This window comes from Lepisosteus oculatus, chromosome 12 (assembly GCF_040954835.1).
Source record: "Lepisosteus oculatus isolate fLepOcu1 chromosome 12, fLepOcu1.hap2, whole genome shotgun sequence".
Classification (NCBI taxonomy): Eukaryota; Metazoa; Chordata; class Actinopteri; order Semionotiformes; family Lepisosteidae; genus Lepisosteus; species Lepisosteus oculatus.
This window is the reverse complement of record NC_090707.1, coordinates 1939909-1961010: the sequence shown is the minus strand read 5'-3', so window position 1 is coordinate 1961010 and position 21102 is coordinate 1939909. Positions and strand designations below refer to the sequence as shown.

At 36.6% G+C, this 21102-nt stretch overlaps 2 protein-coding genes across 6 annotated transcripts in view; one reads left to right on the top strand and one right to left on the bottom strand.

Moving 5' to 3' along the window:
* The window catches only part of arhgap15 (Rho GTPase activating protein 15), a 193595-nt gene that overhangs the window by 38363 nt on the left and 134130 nt on the right, over positions 1–21102 (bottom strand). Inside the window, exon 12 of the mRNA XM_015358384.2 lies at positions 11328–11462. Coding sequence (XP_015213870.2) covers positions 11328–11462 — 135 coding nt within the window. The remainder of the gene's footprint in view (positions 1–11327; positions 11463–21102) is intronic.
* The window catches only part of gtdc1 (glycosyltransferase-like domain containing 1), a 238043-nt gene that overhangs the window by 183063 nt on the left and 33878 nt on the right, over positions 1–21102 (top strand). Inside the window, exon 10 of one of the 5 annotated variants that reach the window (XM_015358379.2) lies at positions 11281–11364. The exons of the other annotated variants lie outside the window; for them this stretch is intronic. Within the exon in view, the coding sequence (XP_015213865.1) occupies positions 11281–11310 (30 nt within the window). The 3' untranslated portion in view covers positions 11311–11364. Of the gene's footprint in view, positions 1–11280; positions 11365–21102 lie in introns of those variants that run through there. 5 annotated transcript variants of the gene reach the window in all.

The window sequence follows — 21102 nt, the reverse complement described above, 5'->3', positions numbered from 1 at the left end:
AATCTTTATAAATTATGAATCATGTTATAACTTATCTGGGTGCTTATCGTCACTTGTGATGAGTTAACGTACCTTCCTTAATTGGAGATGCAGGCTGGTAGTTCTCAGGGCAAGAGATTGTCTGCATCTGCCTCCTCAGGTAGTAAAAGGGCTCAGACTGGCTTTTTAATAGCAATGGCCTTTGCATGTTGGTGATTTAACCACTGAAGTATTATGGCTATAACAGCCTCGTACACAGATTCAATTCCTTTAATAAATGGAGCACATCAAACCTACACATTCAGAGGTACAAAATACTTACCTAATGCTAGACTAGAATGGTAATGCTGGTTTTCAGAAAATTGGGAATAAAAAGGCTAAGTCTTTCACTGCGTAAACTCCTTGTGCTTAACAGCAAACTCTTCCAACCTTTGCTCGTTGAAACACTTGCAGCCTGCTGCCCCTGGCTCTCTGTGAGAATGTTAGTTAGCAATACTCATAAAAACTCAATTCATCAACATGAGCATAATTTGCTCTGAACAGAAAGCTCACAAAAGGGTGAGCTTGTCAGCAAGACAGGTGGCTTGAGATCTCTCTCTGATACTGAACGATATGAATAATAGATTCTGGTAAATGTATGCCAGGACCCGGGCTGTAAACACAGCTGCTTCCCTTCCCTTCCAAAATAACAGCTTGGCAGGACGAGAACCAGAGATCCAGCTCCACCTGAGGACTGGAGACTATTAACTAATCGAATGCAGAGCCGAAACGGGAAAGAAAAAAAGGCAGAGGTGGCAGTTTGTAACTGTGGAACTTTACAGAACGGCACAGGAGCACAAAGTAGGGTATGCAAGGTTATGGGAAGCTGGACAATCACAGCATGGTATCTATAAGCCCAGGCTGTGATTTTTTTCCATTTTAAATAAGAGCAGGTTGTAAATTAAGTATGGAACGAGAGTTTAAAACGAAATTGTGCCAAACAAACAAAAACAATTATTTTAATTGTTCCACTCTATGAAAAAAGTGTATTTGCCTTAATCCTTCACTTCACACCAAAAGTTTGCCCTTATCTTTTTATATTCTTTTATATTCATTTGATAACCACCAGTAAAATATCAGCATAAAGTGATATTAAAGAATACTATATTTTAAATGGTCCAGTATAGTGCTGATAACTACTGTATGTTTAGCTGAAGCTAAAAAAATGGGAGGAGTTACAGTATAATTTTGAAGTTTTATACACGAGTTTAGGAGAAGCCTTGGTAATTTAAACAATACCTCATTTTAATTTAAAAATATATAATTTTCACTATTTAGTTAAAATAATATTTTAGCACTTTGCTCACTACTATACCCATAACCCATAAATACACTAAAGTGTCCAGGGGAGTTATTTTAATTTTGAAAGAATTTAGGATCCACATGTACAATTATAAATAGGTAATTCACTAACTCATCTGAGGAGCAAGATATTTCATATTTCAGCAAAGACAGAACTTGGTGAAACAGTATCTCATCTCTTTCTGGCACACAAATCACAAATTACAAATATTTGCGACACAGAACAATAACTGTAACTGTAACACAAAAGACAAATACATGAACACAGATTTTGATTTTTACCTTAGCAGCATGGAGCTCTAAATAGTCATACAAACGCAAAACTTACACAATCATACATGCAAACCTAACACAGAACTCTGAAAACATACTGTATTTCTAGGTGGTTGTTTTATTTTTCTAACTGGGAATGCCACACACCAGGCCACACTCATTTTTTTAGTGGAACAATAAATACCCTGATTACCCTTCATATTGGATCCAATTTACAATGCTGATGTCATCTTTTAGCGCCAACCTGCTAAGGAAGCTTTCTAGTTCCATTGTTGGCTGTTTCTTTCTGCTCGCGATGACTCCCAAGCTGGAGTTTAGGAAGATTTTGCCCAGCAGAAGGTAATTAATTCTTCAATTAAAATGTTGTTAAACATTTTTAATGAGTAATGGGCACTTGGGAATTGGGTATAAAAGTATCTTTAACCAGGGAAAGAAAACATGGAGGTTTCACAGTTAGCCTCCGAAAATCTGCCTAATGACCCAGTTTTTAAATACTTCACGAGAAATAAAAAAAAAAACGAAGCATTTCTGTTGACGCAGAAGCAATGACTCCTCCATCTCAGGTGATTATTAGATTACCTTCCGATATAATATTTCTTTTATTCCAAATTAGGGCAAGAGTTCTCTCACAATATCTCACAATATACCCCTGTACTCATCACAGGGCAAATGAATGTATTCCCAATTTGACAGATTTAATTAATTGTGAAAAAAGATCAGTTGCAGAGAGTAAAATTTTATATTAAATTACAATCCGGATGCTCATTCGCAATCAGAGATTCCATCTTCTTACTATAATTAAAGTTGCATGTGCTACCAAACAACCTCAGTTCCTAGCATAATGATTTAGAGTTGCCTCATGGTCTAGCCCTAAATAGGGCTTATGACTTTTTAAAGAGCTCTGTGAATACACCCAAAGTGCAGTGCATTAGAGCAAGTTCATTCTATAGATCACTCCTCTCTGGTAATGTTTCAGAGTGATCGTGCAACTGTAGTTCATTATAGAAAGCGCACTCCATGGGTTCCTGGCATTACTGTCTCAATTAGTGACTTGTAAATGTGTTGCTTGCTTAATCACCCAAAAACTGGCCCCTAGGACCTTCACTAATGCAACCCCATTAAAAGGGCCATCAAAACAAAAGATCTGCTTCTAATGACAATAATCTTTCACTGCTGTCACTAAAAAGCCAAACTTGTGTCTTAAATGAGGAATGATGGATGACTGTGGGCAGCAATGTCAAAAAGCTTTATTACTCATGATAAATGCAAGTGGGGTTCACAGCTTAGCTAGTTGCCATCCAAGGGCTTGTCCAGAATTTTGCAGGACCACACTGATCTTAACCTAATTCTTTCCAAATCAAGTGTTCATTCATGCCAGTGATGCCAGAAGGAAAAGGATGGAAAAAGGAGCATGCATTTATACAAACATATTAATTAACACAATTAATCCCTGTTTTCTGTCACCCCTCGAGGCAGTCATCACTCGCCTCCATACTCACTCTGATGGGAGGGGCACAACTATAATAGCCATAGCAATAAAAGTATATGGTGATGGTCTCAGAACAAAAGTGTATCATATACAGTCAAAAGCTAAGACCCAGCTGAGATCCATGCCCCTTCCCTTAAGCAATCACTAACTCGAGCCTAAAAGAGTGTCGGTCATGGCAGTAAGGATTAAGGTACAGAAACTGGCTGTGCAGAAGCCAGGCAGCTAACAATTCCTGGGCCTTAGCAAAAAAAGAATTTGTCAGAGGTAAAGAATACTAAAATAGATAAACCCAGAACATCATATTCTTATTAATTATATATGGGAAAAATGCAATCCCCAAATGGCATGCTAAATTTAAAAAAGCCTCACTAGAATTCTCATATGAACAAGCTTACAGGGATACAATACATTGATTTGATACTTAAGGAATATGTTCATGAAAGGGCCTCCACTGGGTCTGCAACTTTGCTGCATAGTCAAGTGCCTTCAATGACAGGTAATAAAGCAAGCCTTTTAATTGCAATAAAACTAATGCAGACTTTATTCCATTAGGCATAAATAATTTGGCCACTTGGGTATGTGCATTCCAAATTACTTATTCTTTTTGTATTCTAAATTACCTATTCTTTGTGATGTTTCTTTTACTGATTAGCAGCTATGCAGCTAGCCATTATTTTTTCCAGGTCTTTGTATTAATGTATGTTATTTCTGCATAACTTACTGACTGCGCTGGGGAAGAACACAAGGAGAAAAACAGTATACACAAAGTATTCAGTGGAATGCTTGCTGAAGTTGACATCAGTCATTGGCTCTTCCTTTGTCATTCCTCTGATATTTCCTATTGACAATGAACCAAGCCAGACTTTTTTCACTTTTAACTCTACGGATGATTTATTCTTAACTACAAATCTGTGAGTCTTGAAATCTTGAAATAATAAACTTAAAAGCAAATGGCAAAATAAAAAACACTAGATGTTTAGATTTAAATAGCTGTCTTATACCATGAATGATCTCAAGCCTGTCAAATTTTAGAAACAATGCAGTTAAACATGGGTTAACTCCCAACCATGTCTTACAACTGAGGCATGTGCCAGTGGCATTCTGGCCATGTGGTTACAGTTTCACTACAGTCAGATTAGCAGGGACTGAGGGTGACGGTTTCTATTAGAGCCCCTGTGATTTTGTTATATTGACTACTAAATTTTTGGCTTTTGTGTTTAACTCCCCCAAATCTGAAAATGTACATCTCAGATGGAAAATAACTACAGAATATTAAGTGTATTCTGCTTGTATACTTTGTTGAATGAGTGCTTCTGCTTTAATGAATAAATGCTGAACTGTTAACTGTTTAGTAAAACTGTGCACTATTGTAGGAAAACAGTGCTGTGGTTTTATCTGTGGACAATTTACCTAGAATATTTAAACACATGCCACTGCTATAAAATACCCACACATGATAGTTTGAGAGCACTGTCGCCTTATAAATTAAACAGGAGCTAACTTCCCCGGCTTGGAAAGAAAGGAAAATGGTACAGGTGAAGCTAATTATAAGCCATGACTTACAGTACTAAATGCATTTGTGGAAATTAATCCCCATATCCAGGGGTGCTTGTTTGGTAGGAAATCTTCTTTGGCCTTGGGGTGGCGCAGTGGTGCAGTGATGAGCACTGCAGCCTCGCAGTGCTGCGGCCCTGGGTGGAATTCCTGAGGTGGAGTTTGTACTGTATGTTCTACTGTACCTTTGTGCACGTGCATATCTTCTCTGTGCTCTGCTTTCCTCTCACACTCCAAAGACATACTGATAGGCTAGCTGGATTCGGGTCAATCTGGGCCTGGAGTGGGTGTGTGCTTGTCTGTGTGTCCGCCCCATGATGGACTGGTGTCTCGTCCCGGGTGTGTCCTGGTTTTCTCCTATTGGTTTCTGGGACAGGATCAGACCACTACGCAACCATGTATTGGATAAAACAGTTAAAATGGATGGATGGATGGATGGATATCTTTGACTTTCTCTATACGTATATTTGATAATAGTGAAAGAATTCCACCCTGAACCTATACACTGTTGAATGATTTAGAATTCGGATATGAAAATAAAATCAGATCAGAAGAATCTTTCCTTCAAATTTAGAATGTTTCCGATTTTTCTTTACAAACAGCTTCAAGATAAGAAAGAAGAAGAAGAGAAAAAAATGTTTTGGAAAAAAAGACTGAAACATAACTTGACATTCCTAAACAATAAACAATAGCTTTCATCTTGGAAAATGCCTGCTAACACGAGTGTGGAGTCATTTGAAATTTAAAATATATTGTAACATTATTTGCATTTTTGATACAAAATGTGTGCAGTGCACTTTCTAAATCACAGCCTTGGTTTTGAAAACATGGTATCCATCCCAAAATTAGACATTTTGTGGCACTGGTCTTTAGCTCATCAGATGGTCTATATTGATGTAGAAATGAAAATGGGACAACGGCTTTTTCCCTGCAGACTGCTCACTGCTGCTCATTCACAGAAACTTATCTGGAACCTGAGAGAGTATACAGATGGTACCCGCATGATTCCAGAGCTTGCTAACCAAACTGAAGTCTTAAATAGAATATTTTATTAATGAGTCATAAGATATCTGTGTCAATCACACTAACTCTATACATGTTACCGTCCATTTAAAATGCATCAAAAAGAATGGTGAAGAAGGGCTCTTTCAGCAATGACCTGTGCCTGCAGTTCAGGTCCAGGCCGTGCCCCTCCCTGACCGGGGAATGCCCACTGTAAAGATCGCAAAGGCGGCAAGTCACGGATGACCACCGTGAATGCCGGGGATGAGGGCGAGGACGCTAGGGCACTTGCATGGGGGGCCAGAATCAGGAACTCCTCCACTTGCAGTCGAAAGCCCTGAGATCCGATGTTACTCTTGCACACAGGAAGCGCTCATGAAATGTCATGTCGGCGCTATAGTGGAAAGCGAGCTTTAATGTGTTTCCGACAAGTAGGACGAAGAATTTGGGGGTGGAAACAGGTTTTTGGGGATACAGGGGGAAATATTGGGGTATTTAATTGCATGCTTGGAAAGAAAATAAAATTAATAAGAATTGGTTCAGAATCGGCACAAGTGATATATTAAGAAATAAAACGTTTTATCGTGTGTCTATTGTAATTTGGTTCTGGTTCTGAGAAAAGATACTGTAAGAGCTTGGTTATGAGCGGATGAGAGGTGAGGGCTGTTCATTTTAAACAGGAGCAGTAAGAGTGTAAGAGCAGTGCTCTAGTGTCAATACAAATAAACTGTATTCTGATAGGAAAGGAGGATGGACAAGAGATTAACACCACACATGAATGTGTGTAAACTAAATGGCGTATCAGATATGGACACTAAAGAAAGTTACATTGCACATTATTTTGATTTGTTTTTGCATGAGGTAGATTCTTTAGTATTAGGGTATTTATGACTGAGAAAGCAAATATTCTGTAAGCCAGTTAATCAAGAACATTGTGAAAATTATTTTTTGAATAAATAAAAGTGAAAAGGATCACATCACCAGACACTGGCCCCCCTAATAACGATCTCTTCAAGCTGGAAATCCATTGAACTAAAACAAAATACAGCCATCTATAAGGGCTACAAGTGCAAGTCTGAAACCAGCTTCTAAAACAATGCTGGCTGTCAACTGTCAATGGAGTCAGCAGAACAATGGCAATGTACAGTATGTGTGCTATGGCTAACCAGACTTGTGTCTGCAGAAAAGCCATATAATTGGATGTCCCTGTTTCAGAAATCCATGGTATTACTAAGATGTTTAAATTTGTAATTGGATGAGATTTAAGGGAGAAATGAAAAGACAATGAGCCCTGTCAAACCCATCCATTCAGAAAGTCACTTGTCCTGGAGGAGTCTGTGGTAAACAGTGAGCAAGGCAGCACCGGGGAACACATGACTGCTCTTCCCCTTGGATGGGACACCGGTCTGCTGCCGGGAGAGAAAGGGACAGTCCAGGCTAGCCAATCAAGCGTAGCCAGCATGTCAGTGGGGGGTGAGAGCAAACTGGAGCAGCCAGACAAACCCCACGGGGGAGAATATGCAAACAGCCAGGGACTGAACGCAGGAAGAGTGAGCTGTGCGGCCACAGTGCTGACCACCACACCGCTGTGCCCCTTACTTGTCAGAGCTCAAATGTCAAACCTTTCCAATCCGGAATACTTCGCGAGAAAATGTGCGCGTGGTCCTTTCAAGATCTTCTTTCAGAACACAAACACACATCAGCCGTGCTTTCTTAATGTGACAACATGCAAAAAGTTAAAAAGAATTCCTACCCATAGTAAAAGTAGCCTTATCATCACTTAATTAGCACATACATAAATTAGTATTGCTCGTTTTTCATCTTAAGTAAAAGAGAAATGGCACACCATGTGATACTGCTGCTTTTAAAGATAAATTACATCCCCTGTAGGTATAACAAAGCAATGAATGTGGTTTTGTAACTCATCACTTTAAACTGTCTGGCTGAATTTAGCAACATTAGAAACTGTGTATGAACCCACAGCTAATCAAAGCTTTTTGTGTCTTATATGAGATTCACTGTACTAATGAATAAATAAACAAAAATAGACCTGATTGCCATTTGAACAAATGTTTCTAGGAAACTTGAGGATTGTCTGTCTTCATGCAATGAAGGTCAAATAGTTTTAAAGTGCTGTACCAAAATTCCCACCATAGAACTTCAAAACATATCAACCTCAAAAACCACAGAGCTGGCTTAAGCCTTTGACAAGATACAGTACCTTTTTACCATCTTGAGGTGATAGAAATATATCCCTTATATACAGTTTAAATAGATAATGTAATATAATCTAGAAAATTTAGCAAAAAAATTAAAAAATCAAACAAAATGTTAAGATACAGTATATAGTGAAAGTGTAGAATATTTAAAAAACTGGATGTTAAAATTGTATAAGGCACTAAGGCCTCGTTTAGAATACTGTGTGCAATTTTGGTCAACATGGCCGAAACGTTGTGTTCTCTTTCTTCTTTTTTTCAGCATGGAATAAACCTATTACTTGTTCCTTTGCAGCCTACGCATGCTGACGCAGCTACCCACCTGAATGTTATAGATATTGCATTTCTGGATTCCAGATGGATCCAGATACATTCCAGAGTTTAAGGCAACATCCTACATTGACTAGCTGAAGGAATTGAAACATTTTTGCCTTGAACAGACTAGTAGGGCACCTGATACAAATCCACAAAGGCACTAATAAAGTCAAACCAGTGTATTTCTTCAGAATAAAAAGTAAAACATGAACCGGGGGCACCAGCAACAACTACTAAGACTGGAAGTACATTTAAAACCAAGAACAGGAAGCACTCCATTACCCAAAGGGTTATGGAGGTATGGAACAAGTTACACAGTCGTGTTTTAGAAGCTGATACCCTGACATGTTTCATGAAATTCCTGGATGAGATCCTAGGATTAATTACTAACCTAAAAATGGGCTAGATGGCCTGAATGGCCTTCTCTCGTTCTCAAGTTTCTGACAAGAAGGGAGTGACAGCAGCTGTAGTGTCTACCATCATATCAAACACGCTATGAGTAGCAGGGATGTGTCTGTGCCCACCCAGATTAATCTATTGTAGGTATCGGTTCGTGCTGCAGGAGAAGGGCAGTTTAAACACAGCCAGTCCTTTCAACCACAGGGAAGTTGTCAATTGGGCAGATGTTTATGGTTATTTAAAAGTGTTTCTGCGGTTTTAGAAATTTAGCACATTCTGCATTCACACTCTGACCTTAATGTTGAAATTCAGGAAATGTAAATACAATTTATATATTTAATAGAAATGCAGTTCATGATTTAGCTGTGTTCCCCATTCTTGGGACTGATTTTTAGTTTTGTGTATTTCTATTACTATTGGGACAGGACATAATGTTAAATGGACTAAAACTCAGCTGCATGCTCTATTTATATTTATATTATACAGTATAATAATAATATCATATATTCCATTTTATTAAATGCACCCATTAGGTGAAAAAGTGAGAAATTACTCCGTCAGGTGGAAATTAAGTAGGAGGTCAGACTGTGCAAGCCCAGAGTGGAATTTAGCCTTGACACCAGGGTTATTGTAATGATCAAGTAATTAGTAATCTAATTACAGCACAGTGTCTCCATACTGTGCCATTTGTTTTAGAAATTCAGAACCAGGTAGAAAAATCCTATCTCCTCGTCCACCAACTTCACTTACACAGCAAGTTGCTTTTCTCCCATCCCAGGACTCATGTGGCTCAGTCTTACCCAGCTTCGGAGATCTGACAAGATCTGGCTACAAGGTAGTAATGCTGCTGTCAGACTACACTTCTGTAACTGCTAATTTAAAATGCATTGAGTTCAAAAAGCAAATGTCCTAGCATTACTTGTGTGGCTAAATACACTAAACCACACTGTAAAAGTTTTGGACTGAAAAGTACTTGTGATTATGCGATCTATGATGGAAAACACTGTCTGTGGCACAGTGTATCTTCGAAAAGAAAATCAGACAAAATATGAGCTGAAGGCTGGAAAGTTGGAATGGTAACTTGGTTAAAAAAAGTTCATATTTTTAAGCTTATATTGCAGACGGTGATTTGAAATTATACTGTACAAATAAATTACTGTCATAATTTCCAAACTGCGCAAACATAGTAAACATGGCGTGCTTCAGAATGCTGATTTATAGATGCTGTTCAGAGAGCTAATTGCAACACACAACTATCAATCACTGTCTTTGAAGGGATTTTCAACATATTCAGTAAACAAATCAAGAACCTCTTTTCAGAAAATAATGTTTCTCCGCATTTGTAATCGTAATTCCTAAATTGTGTAGTGTACCTCTTAGTCTAAATCCCCAAATAAATCAATCCAAGCAGTTTCACAGTATTCAATTTATGTATTGAAGTTCGTGTTTGTGGAGATAAGGGGGTGTAAAAACAAATCCTTAAAAATGAGACTAAAATGTTGAGTGATCTATAATTTTTTACTTAAGGTGCAGTAAAATTAAGATAATGGGAATTTCTGAAAATTATCTACAGTGTATCTGAAATATTTTATCTTGATTAGACATGGTGTGAATGTGCGATTATTATCTATGAAAAATGTACTCTGCATTCTTAGAACAGATAAAATATTCTATTATAGCCCAACTTATCTTGTGTAAAAAGTGCATGTAACATCTACTTCATATAGGAAAGTAATTGGCATTTGTTCTCTCACACTGTCAATGAATAGTATGCCTCCTAATGGACTTTATGTGAAGCAGCAAGGCTTTTAAGGTGGAAAACAGTGACGAGCTTAAAGCAGTTACAAAGCAAAGATCAAATGCTTTTTTAAAACTTGTCTAAAAGCTATATTTTAAAAAAATCCCTTACAAAATACATGCTAAACAACAAATAATCTAAATAATATAATTTGAAATATTTTAAAATACTCACATCTAAAGAATAATGTGTATAATATTGTGAAATTATATAGCTTTATCATGTAAATTCAAAGACAAAAATTAAAAGTAAAATTACAGTGACATTTCCTTTTACAGAGTATTTCCTTGTTATATGTATGTCAAAATGTATGAAATTGCATTCACGACAAACACTTTTCAGAAAGTATGATTATAATTATTAGTAAAAGAGCAGTGGTAGTAGCAGTAAGTGCTGTAGCAGTGGCAGTAAAGTAGCAGTAGCTGTAGAAATAGCATTACTGTATCCTGCTCCTTATCTTGCAATAAATCACTACACACCGAATTAGCAGATACAGTACCAACAACAATAACCCAACGGGATCTGTAGCATTATAAGCCAGTAGGCCGCAAGTCAGAAGCGTGATGGATGGGCTGTGGGATATAACATCTGCTCAGCACCACTGCAGCCTGTCTGTCTGTGCTGGGTCTGCTCGTCACAGCTGGGGGACCAGTGGTCAGGGAGTTCACGTGCCGCGACAGTTACCACATGCTCCAGCAGAATAACGCCATTAAAGAAAATGCACAAGGCTACAGCACAACCACCTGCAGCAGGGCCTGAAAAAATCCACACCTTATTCAGTTCAAAACCACTGCCCTTTTGTTTCACAAGAAACCCTTCTAAATACATTCCTACAGTCTGCAGGCTTGCGCTTCACAGAATAAATGGTGGAGACAGAGGCCTGTGTCCTTCCCTCACTGTTGCCTCCTTTCTAGGCTGCGTCAGAAGGAAAGCTGCTGGAATGAAAAGGAGGCATACTTACTTATTGCCTCCACAAACGGCTCAAAGAAGCGGTATGGGAACAGAGGCTCTGGCAGCTCTCGGAAAAACATCTTGAGCGCTCCGGTGACAACGTGGATGTCCTCCCACTGGCTGTCGTCCAAATTCAGCTTCTCTTCTGGGAAAACACGAGGAGAAATGGAACAACTGGTTTTAATGAAACAATTACAAGACACTAATTATTATGTTAATGTTTGCCTACTATCATCAGCAACCGTTAACAGCCTTCTGCACCTAGAGGTTTAGCGCAGTGTGTTTTTTTTCAGGAAGGGGAACATTTTTCAATAGAATGCCATCTGTAGGAATGTGCCTAACTAAATATAAAAGAGACACAAAGAGCTCCTGCCATTGACACAGGATGTCAGGTACATTAATTCCCATAATGCACCAGTAAAGAAATTATCGTCAGGGCAGAAAGTGATTCAAAGCTATTAGTTTTAGAGGCTAAGGGGGGTGGTGCGAGGCACAGCCGGCTCAAGAGACAGGCCTTGAGGCCTTGCAGAGCCAACATGAGGCATATGCTAAACATGGCTATTGAAAATGAGCTATTACTTTACACATGTTATCCTTGCATGTACAGGAAATAATGGATAATTATGGCTTTTTGTTAGATTGTAGTGACAAACACTTATACAAGACACAAAAACGAGAAAATAAACTTTATTGAATAAAAGCATGAGATTAACTAAAAGATTCAAACACTGGTTTAATCTGAAATGCTTCAATGTTTTTATATACGTTGCTTTGCTGTAAGGAGAGACATGTGAATGAAACACATTCAATGTAATCAAAGACATCAAACATGACAAAATTCATCTAGGACTCATGACAGCAGACAGAGGTCTTTTCCATACTAGAACAAACTGTTCACCTGTGAGTCATTCTACAGTTGAGACGCTTTAGTAATATTGTTTATATTTTCTTTTACCACCATATTTCATAACTGAAGTAAATAATGCAGTTCAGTGCTTCAGAGCACAATCATCTGATGTGCAGCTACTCCAGCAGTAGTGCACATTGCTTTGCTCTGATAGCGTAGGCTTTGTGTGCAGGCAGAAGAACAGGCCACACTGGGGACAGCAATCAACCATTTCAGTAAAACAGTGTTTGAACTATTATGTGTTTCTCTCCCAAGAAAGCTTTTGCAATGCTGCTATATTAGACAGACCCCTGTTGGTGTGCATAGGTTTTGCAAAACAAGTGTTCAAATTTTTGGGAAGATAAGACACAAAGTGGGCACAAGTACCCTATTTGGACAAAAGGCGAACTATTTTTTGAAGGTTAAAATGTTCATTAAAAAATAAGCATTTTAATACATGTGATGGATGTAATAGGAAATGGAATGTCTTCTTTTTATCTTAAATTTCTTAAGACCCAAAGAAAACAATTAAACTAATTCATTTTAAAATATGACCACAATTTTTAAGATGGTAATACAGAAAACAGTTATTAAGTCATAAATAAGTGTGCTAAATAGGGTTTAAATGTGCATTTTACTGACTGGAAATCAACAAGTTATTGACAGACAAAATATTCAGATTTTTTTTTTGTTTTTAAGGATTGTTCATAAAAAACTGTTCTGTTTAGGCGTCTTAGAAACAAGGTATTGCTAGGTAAATTTGCATGTGGTACTGAGGAGATTGTTTACATTCCCAGATATTAAAATGCATGAGCATTCCCATAAAGAAAGTCCCAAAGGGTCAACAGGGGTTTTTCATATCTGACAGAGAAAGAAGAATCTTTTTAAAATACTGTATACTGTATGTATGGTGATTTGCATCTTTTCTGAAGTACAGTATATATAGTGTATATACTGTATATGGAATTTCTTTGTTTATTACCATCTTAGATTTTAGATGAGACTACTATCACATTCAACCCAGGTTTCTTCAGTTTGCTGTTGTTTAATGTTGTTATCTCAAGCTTCTTTCAACTGCATTAATGGCTACCCTACTTTAGAGCCAACATATATTAGAAACTAGAAACTGGTTCCACATAAGGGAGATTGGAGTTTGGCTGGAGGAAGATTTGATATTTGAATAAATTTGCCTTTACAGTTTGTCATTAACATTTCCTTTGGTTTGAAATTATTTGCTTCAAATTTCTGCCAAACATTTTCAAAGAAGTGACGACATATATTCATGATGTTACAAAACATGTATCATTTTTTAAAAAGATAATATTTCAAAAGCAAAAGCATGACCTATTTAGTCACATCTGTCCTAAAAAATTAAATCCGAATGACACTGCCCACAGCTTTCTAGACAGTACTTTTCTGTAAAGGACATGAAACTTGTTGGTCATGTGAAGATGATATCATCAGTTTCATTGCTTTCTCCAAAGGCAGCATCATTTCTGCATTTTCAACATCAACTGCTGTAATTCACATCATAAGACATTCCCTTAATCCAATAACATATCCTTAACTTTAAAATAGCCCCCCAGTTTGTAAAACTGAGATGGTAAGATCCACACATACAACACGCTATGCCTCCAGATTTTTTATAATCAGGAAGTAAAAGGAATTCCACAGGGGAAAAAAGTACACACAGTAGAGAAAAGCATCTTTCACTGAAAACTGTGCTATGGTTGTTCCTTTTTCCTTTGTTCCTTTGAAAACGCTGTCCTGAGTTAATCTCTCAAAAAAATGTTACAAGTAATGGAAATAAAATGGCATTCTGGAAAGAGTTTTATTTGTCTGCATCAAAATGCTTCAGTCAGTTTGACTGAAAATACTTTACGAATATCCCTTAATTTCATTACATGGTATTTATGTGGACTGATTTCATCCTAAAGAGCCAGCTTTGAACACGCAGCACCAAACAGGGGCCCAACGCAGCACTGCTGTCGTTTTCAAAGAAAGAGCGGTTTTCATACCAGTGAAGTCTGTCAAATATTTTGATATGTCCTGCTCACCATGACACTGCTCCTCCTGTGTTTCCCCTTTACAAACAATTGAGTTTCTTCTTGATCAAATCACTTTCCTCCCAGCCTCCTACCAAACTTTTCATAATGGCCCATCACTGTCTACAGCTGGTATCCTTCCCATGCTAATCCTTCCTGATGCGGCTTTCAAAGCAAAGATGCAGCTACACCATTACTGTGGGCATCAGGTTCCCATACTACAGAACAGCAAGACACTGGCTTGCATCTAGCATCTATCACTGATAACCTAGACAACTCCTAAAACTAACTCGCCTCTGAAATCCACGGCCTGTAAAACTGTCACAGGAGACATGATCGTCATCTTCATGTGAATGCAAACCACACCAAGCACATCTGATTCAAAGCTGATCATGTTTTCAGCGAGTCGGAAAAAGCCTTTAGTGAACTGTGATAGTTGATATACTGATGCATGTACTTCTCAGATTCTGTCACAATTAATTCTGATGCACTGAGATTTAGTTCTGGACTGTATTTATACTGCAGAAATAGGAGACATTCCAGGACTCTACACGGTGCTTCCCTTGTACATACTGTATATGTATGTACTGGATGTGTGGACAATGTCCTATACCATTGGTTCATAAAAGTGTCGCCTCTACAATAAACTTATAAAATATTGCTTAAAATGTTATTGTGTGCAGACGGGCTGTGCAGACAGTTCATTTTACTTATCTATTTAAGATAGATTGCTATTATTTCAATTGTAAAAGTTTTGATGAAAATTTGAATCTTCATTTGTAAAACGCAAAGAATTATCTGTACTACTACTCAAGTATTACAATTTCCATTTCCTTGATACCTGAACATGCAGAACTAAAACTGCCATAAAAAAATTAAAGAGTTCACTGGACAATGAAAAGTAAATTTTGAACAACTGAAATTACATTTCCTTTTATCACAGTTTCACTAGAGATTAGAGCTAAATACTGTAGCTTGAAAAAAGTTTTCTAAAGAAAATGCAAAGGTATGATTTAGCTCACATTACACATATTTCCAGCACTTCTGTGCATTATCAAGGCCCTAGAATATGAGTACATAACTTTATTATTTATATAACAGTTATTACAAGATTAAATTAATATTTAAAGAAAATGCAAATATTTTCTTGAATATTTTTTAGAGCTAAATATTAGGGAAGTAAAATAGATGAAAGCAAGGAGATTTGTCTCACTGCTTCAGCCCTGCTCCGTGATACAATGAGCAACCAGCCGTTCAATTAGTTTGCGATCTAAGACTGATACTTGACAGGTCCTACTAATTGTTAATCCAGCGATAACTGTTGCTTCGTATAATTAATCATATTCAACTCCCAAACAAAGGCCCAGTTGGGCAACCTGCCGTTTTGGAATGCTCATTGAGCACAGTTCCCCTGAAAAAAGTAGTTATAACCTCATTTCAATAAACATTTTCAATATACACTGCTAATCTTTGAGTTCAAAATGCATTTAATCTTCATTTAGCCTATCTACCTTGATGGTTTAAAAATTAGATTGCATAACTTGTCCCCATTTTTACTGCATGAATAATAGAAATCCCATGGCTGAGGTCTCTCATGTTAATTTAGCATTCCATGAAATTCAGAGAAGCAGGTCCAGGGTCAAGTATCATTCATCATTAGATAGAGTGGCATTTTCTCCACTTCATAAAGCAGCTGGTGGAATAGAAAGAGAAAAAGGTATTCTTTGAAAGAACAGAGAACAGAGCACAATTCAGACTCTCAGAGGAGAGGGAGAAAGAATTAAAAACAAGGTGCCACTATGTCAGAATTGTAATGCGTGCAAATTCAGTGATGTCATTCCCTCCTGACCTCAGAAGTCACAAGCCTGCCGCATTCTTGAAGCTGTAACACTGGAACAAGGCAGCCCCGCCTTTCGGAGAAATGAATTACTTAGCCATGACCCATAAGTGAATTTTTGTGCTCTTAAATTATGATTTATATCTGGCTTCTATCCTCTCTTTCAGGGTTTCACTTGCTAACAAGAACATCTCTTGTTCGTTTGGAAAGACCTTCAGGCTAGAATCACTCATAAAGGCCAAATTAGATAATTTCGGAAAGTAGACATGGTCCCGAGATTTTCAAACAAAAGCTAGTTCTGGATTGCCCTTCAGTGACGCTTTTTTTTGGTTGATATTTACTTTTAATTTCTTGGATATTCCATTCAGGGCTGTTCAGAAAATGTGCACATGGTAAATTAAAGTTTATGTTGCTGTATAATAAGAACAAACATTTTACAGGTGAAGTACATTGATGATTTATGAAGATTTATGACTTTAAATCTGTCTACAGACTTAACCTAAAATACTCAATTAAATGATAATTATTCTTTTTTTCCTTTACAAACAAATGTCAAATTTTAATGTGAAGTATAACATCTCTCCAAGAATCTAAATAAAAGAAAGTGAAAAACTTCTCTCAAAAGTATTCTTTTTATTTTTTTGTGATTTTAAAAGTTTCAAAAAAATATTTGTTCCTATGCCAATGAAAGTACATTTTTTTAAATCCATTTGCATTAAATCAAACTTAACATCAAAACAGTTTTTTTGTTGTGTGTACATTAGTATGGACATCTTTAAACAATGTACCAATGTGGTGTAACAGAGTTGTCAAACCTGGTTTAAACAAAACCATGAGCACTACACAATGAGTATACTGTAACTAGAATTATTTAACTTACACTACAAGAATACTTTAACTTCAATCAGTATTGATAGACATTGGCAAATTGAAATGATAACTTTTCAACTTGAATGATGGATTCAAGTTAAGTAATACTTTAAGTGCAACCTTTGGACAATGTTTTCTACCCTAGCTCAAATATTGCCATCTAATTAATTGGAAAATCAGATCTGAGATTTTATTATATAACAGAAAAGATTGTTTCATTTGAATCCTTTCTAACTACATCTCCTCACAGTTGACTGTAGACTTTTGTCTGCCTACAGTCACTAGAAATCCATTACACTGGATTCAAAGCTAGCACCCAATAATAAGCCAGTTTCTGCAACTCAGACACTGAAGCTTTCTCCGTTCATTTTCACTTGTTTAAGGTTTTTGGTAAATGTTTTCTCCAAGTCTTGATAGTAACCTTAATACGTACAGCAGTGTATTAGACTAAGGGGAATTCAGTTGAATTAATGGTTGTTTAAAGAGTTGTTAAAAAGGTTGTTAAAAAGGTTGTTAAGATGGCACAACTTTATTTGAAAAACATTGTCTTGCAATGTTTTCAAAAACAAAATTCATTTCATTGTGTTTCAGTTGACTGGGACTAGCAGAATTCTTCACAATGATACAGGGACTGGAGAAAATCTTCCTCAATTAGAGAACAGCTCTGAGGTGCTTGCCTAATAAAAGACTGCACATGTATAAAGGTTTCATGAGCGCCCAGATTACATGAGCATCTGTTAGCAACAGAAATGAAAAAGGTAATTCATAAGATTATTTAATTTAAAAAATAAATATAAGGAATTCCTTTTCATTTCTACAAATCTGCAAAGGCACCATATCAAAATATTTTAGAAACAGTGGATTTCCACATTTCATCAGTGCAGTGAGTACTCAATGAAATCTAGAAATATATTAAGAAATTAGGATGGGATTTGAAATGCATATTGTTAAACTATAAGCATTAAAAAGGTCAACAAGCAGGAACTTTTGCATCAATCTTTCCACTTTACAGCTTTGACTTAAATAAAAAAAATAAAAAGGAGTGTCAAAAACAAAGAATATGAAATTGGACCTCCTTGCCAACCCCGCCATTTCCCCCCCATAAAGCAGAATAAAAGTTAATACCACACACAAAAAAAGCATTAGTGCCAGAACAGTGGGGCTTCTTCCTAATTTGACTTGCCCCACAGGTGGTCACCAGCTGCAGCTGAACAGGTTACCAGCCTGCCTGCCCCTCTTCATCAGGACAAATATGCGATCTGTACTCTGAGGAACAATATCTACTGATACCCAGGTCTAAAAATAAGAAATTCATTTTTTGGCAGCGCCTGAGGTAACTCTCCACACCAGCCAGAGACAGTATCCTTTTTGTCTCAATGTCTGCATATCAAGATGGGGGCTATCTGAATCCCAGTTCACATGATTCAAAGAAAGCCCTGTGTGTCAGTCTGTGGCCAATTCCTTTCTGTCTATTCATTTCAACCCTGCAGGCAGAACTGAAGGCATGTTAAAGCCTATATGCTTGTTTGACTGTCATAAACAATAAATAACTAATTCACAGACTAGTGCCGAAATACCAGTGGTGTTTTATTTATAGTTTCAGAGGCCTGTTTTCAGAACTTGGGCTCTGAAGTAGCACAGTGTCCCAGCATAAAAAATGATAATGAGCTGGTTCATCTACTTTTAACTTGGCAGCACTGCTTTGTTATGTAACTTAAGATCTCTGATAAAAGAGAATATATATGTATGGTTCAAATACTTTCTCACTATAATAAGGGTGGTGAAAGTGATTGTTTGCACAATAAAAACACTTACTTTTCACGTTACAGAAAATGTGTTAAGGCAGCAGATCAGTCTGAACTCAAAATAACTACTACCAATCTATAATATAAAAACAGGTCAAGTGACAGCAAAAATAGCATAGTAAAATGTAAACCTCTGAGGCTGTAAAATCTGGAGTCTTTACAAGTGATTAAAAGAGCGGCTAGTCAGTGCACTGATGTGCAGTATATTAGAAAAATGTTATTGATTTCCAAGATGTTTAAGATCCCACTCTCCTTTTTAACAAACCCATACCGATTTAAATATTACTGGGATTATTAAAAGAAAAAACTGCAATAAAATATAAAGGATGCCTTGTATAAAATTTTGGTCTGATAAGATTTTCATATATAACAATATGCGTATATTTTTATTTTACTATTTAATAATTGCATTATGTTTGTGCATTCTATTAATGTGGGAGCTGATAACTTTCAATTGGAAACATCTGTATAAGCCCCAAGGGACAGAGATTTACTACACAACATACAAAAAGCAGTTGTGCAACTGCTGTGATCATCATGCTGTTTTAAAAAGTAATTCCCCAATATTTGCTAGCAGAAATTTTCAAAAAAGCACAATTTACACTACGCCTCTATTAGCACTACAAAAGAGGAAAATTGATCATTCTCCATTATAAAATACTTGTAAAGAACTACTGTAAAGACATTAATTTCAGTTTTTTATCCTTCTAAAGGTATAGGAAGTGTAGCGATGTTATGTTTTCTATTTTTTGATTGAATTAAAACATATATTTACATGGTTAAAGTTTCTACATAAGCTATTTAATTGTGCAGCTACAGTATGTGTCTTTTCACGCTCAGAAATTTAGTTTATTACGGGAAGATAATGAGAAGCAAGTGAAGGAGGATATTAAAAGCTGATATGCAAAATTATAATCACACATGTAAGTGCTGTATATACAAATATTTATATAATTCATTTAGAATCAACCACAAAGAAAATAAAAATCAAGGACTGTTTTATGAAATAGATTTTATATTTACTAACCATTTGGCGTTTTCACAGAGGGCAGTTGTTCTAAACTTCACATCATGTATATAACTTCAGTCTGTTTTTAGTCCCATTGAACTAAAACTTTTCTGTAGATCAATTTGTTGACCTTCAGTAAAAAAAACACATTTCTCCTATTTATGCATCTCAGCTGGTTTTAATCATGAGTATATTCACAGCACCTTCGTCCTGAGCTCAGAAATCTAAACTTCATTAGAACGTCATTCATCATTATGAGGCACAATAATATGTTACATATATGGGTCAACTGGTGATTTACAACTTTAATAGCTTTTAAAAAATATATTGTACAGTTTGACTCACATCATAAAACAAGAAAACGAAATGCAGCACAGCAACATAAATGCTTAAAAACGTATAATATTGTGGGTACTGAAATGACTTTTGTGTTCATGTGAATAAAGATAGAAAAGTAGATTTCTGCTGGCATATCGATGGGTACATCTGTCAAGGTGCCATACTGCTGGCTTGTAGTGATATTGGAGATATAAAGAGTGCATCACTTTAAGCAGCCATAGACACAACACTAACAAAATGTCCCACATTTCTATTCAGCTGTTCTAACACTCACAGTTCTCAGTGATCACGTTGCCAAAGGAATTCTGATCTGTGGCCATTTTCTAAGCATGTTCTCATACAGAGTAGGATATTTCAGAAGATGACTCAAGCTAATTCCATATCATGGTTGGATGAAAGTCAGAATGATTTCCTGGACATTTTCAGTCTGGGACACTATTTAACACAGCATTATGTCAGTGTACAATTTGAATCATATGTAACTCAAAATCCGTTCTACCTTATGGCTCTTCAGCACTGACACTAATTCCCTGTGTGTGAAGATTGTTAAGGTATAAGACAATTCATGCATCTGTAGTTTTTACCTTTTTATAACGACCAAGGTTTAAGAATCATAGAGCTCTAAAATGCGGAACGGAGGTATAGACAAATTGCTTGTTTTTAATACTATTGAAGGAATAGCAGCCAAAATATGCCTTCAAGGTACGGTTTTTAAATTATTCTGGCAGCGAGCTCTGCATAGCAACGCAGTCATTGTATGCTGAATAGAGGTTGCCTAAGTGTTATAAAAAGTGAAGTTATTATATAAGTAGTATATCTTACTCAACATTAAATAATCTGTCTGTTATCTAAAGGTCACTGGTATCCCATTCTGACTGGGTTTGTGGTTTTAACAGAGAATGTTTTATTTACATTTTAAAGGTGCCATTATTTAAAGCCATTTAAAAGCCTGATTGTTTTGCTGTTTCACAGGACAGCCATCAAAAAGATGTAT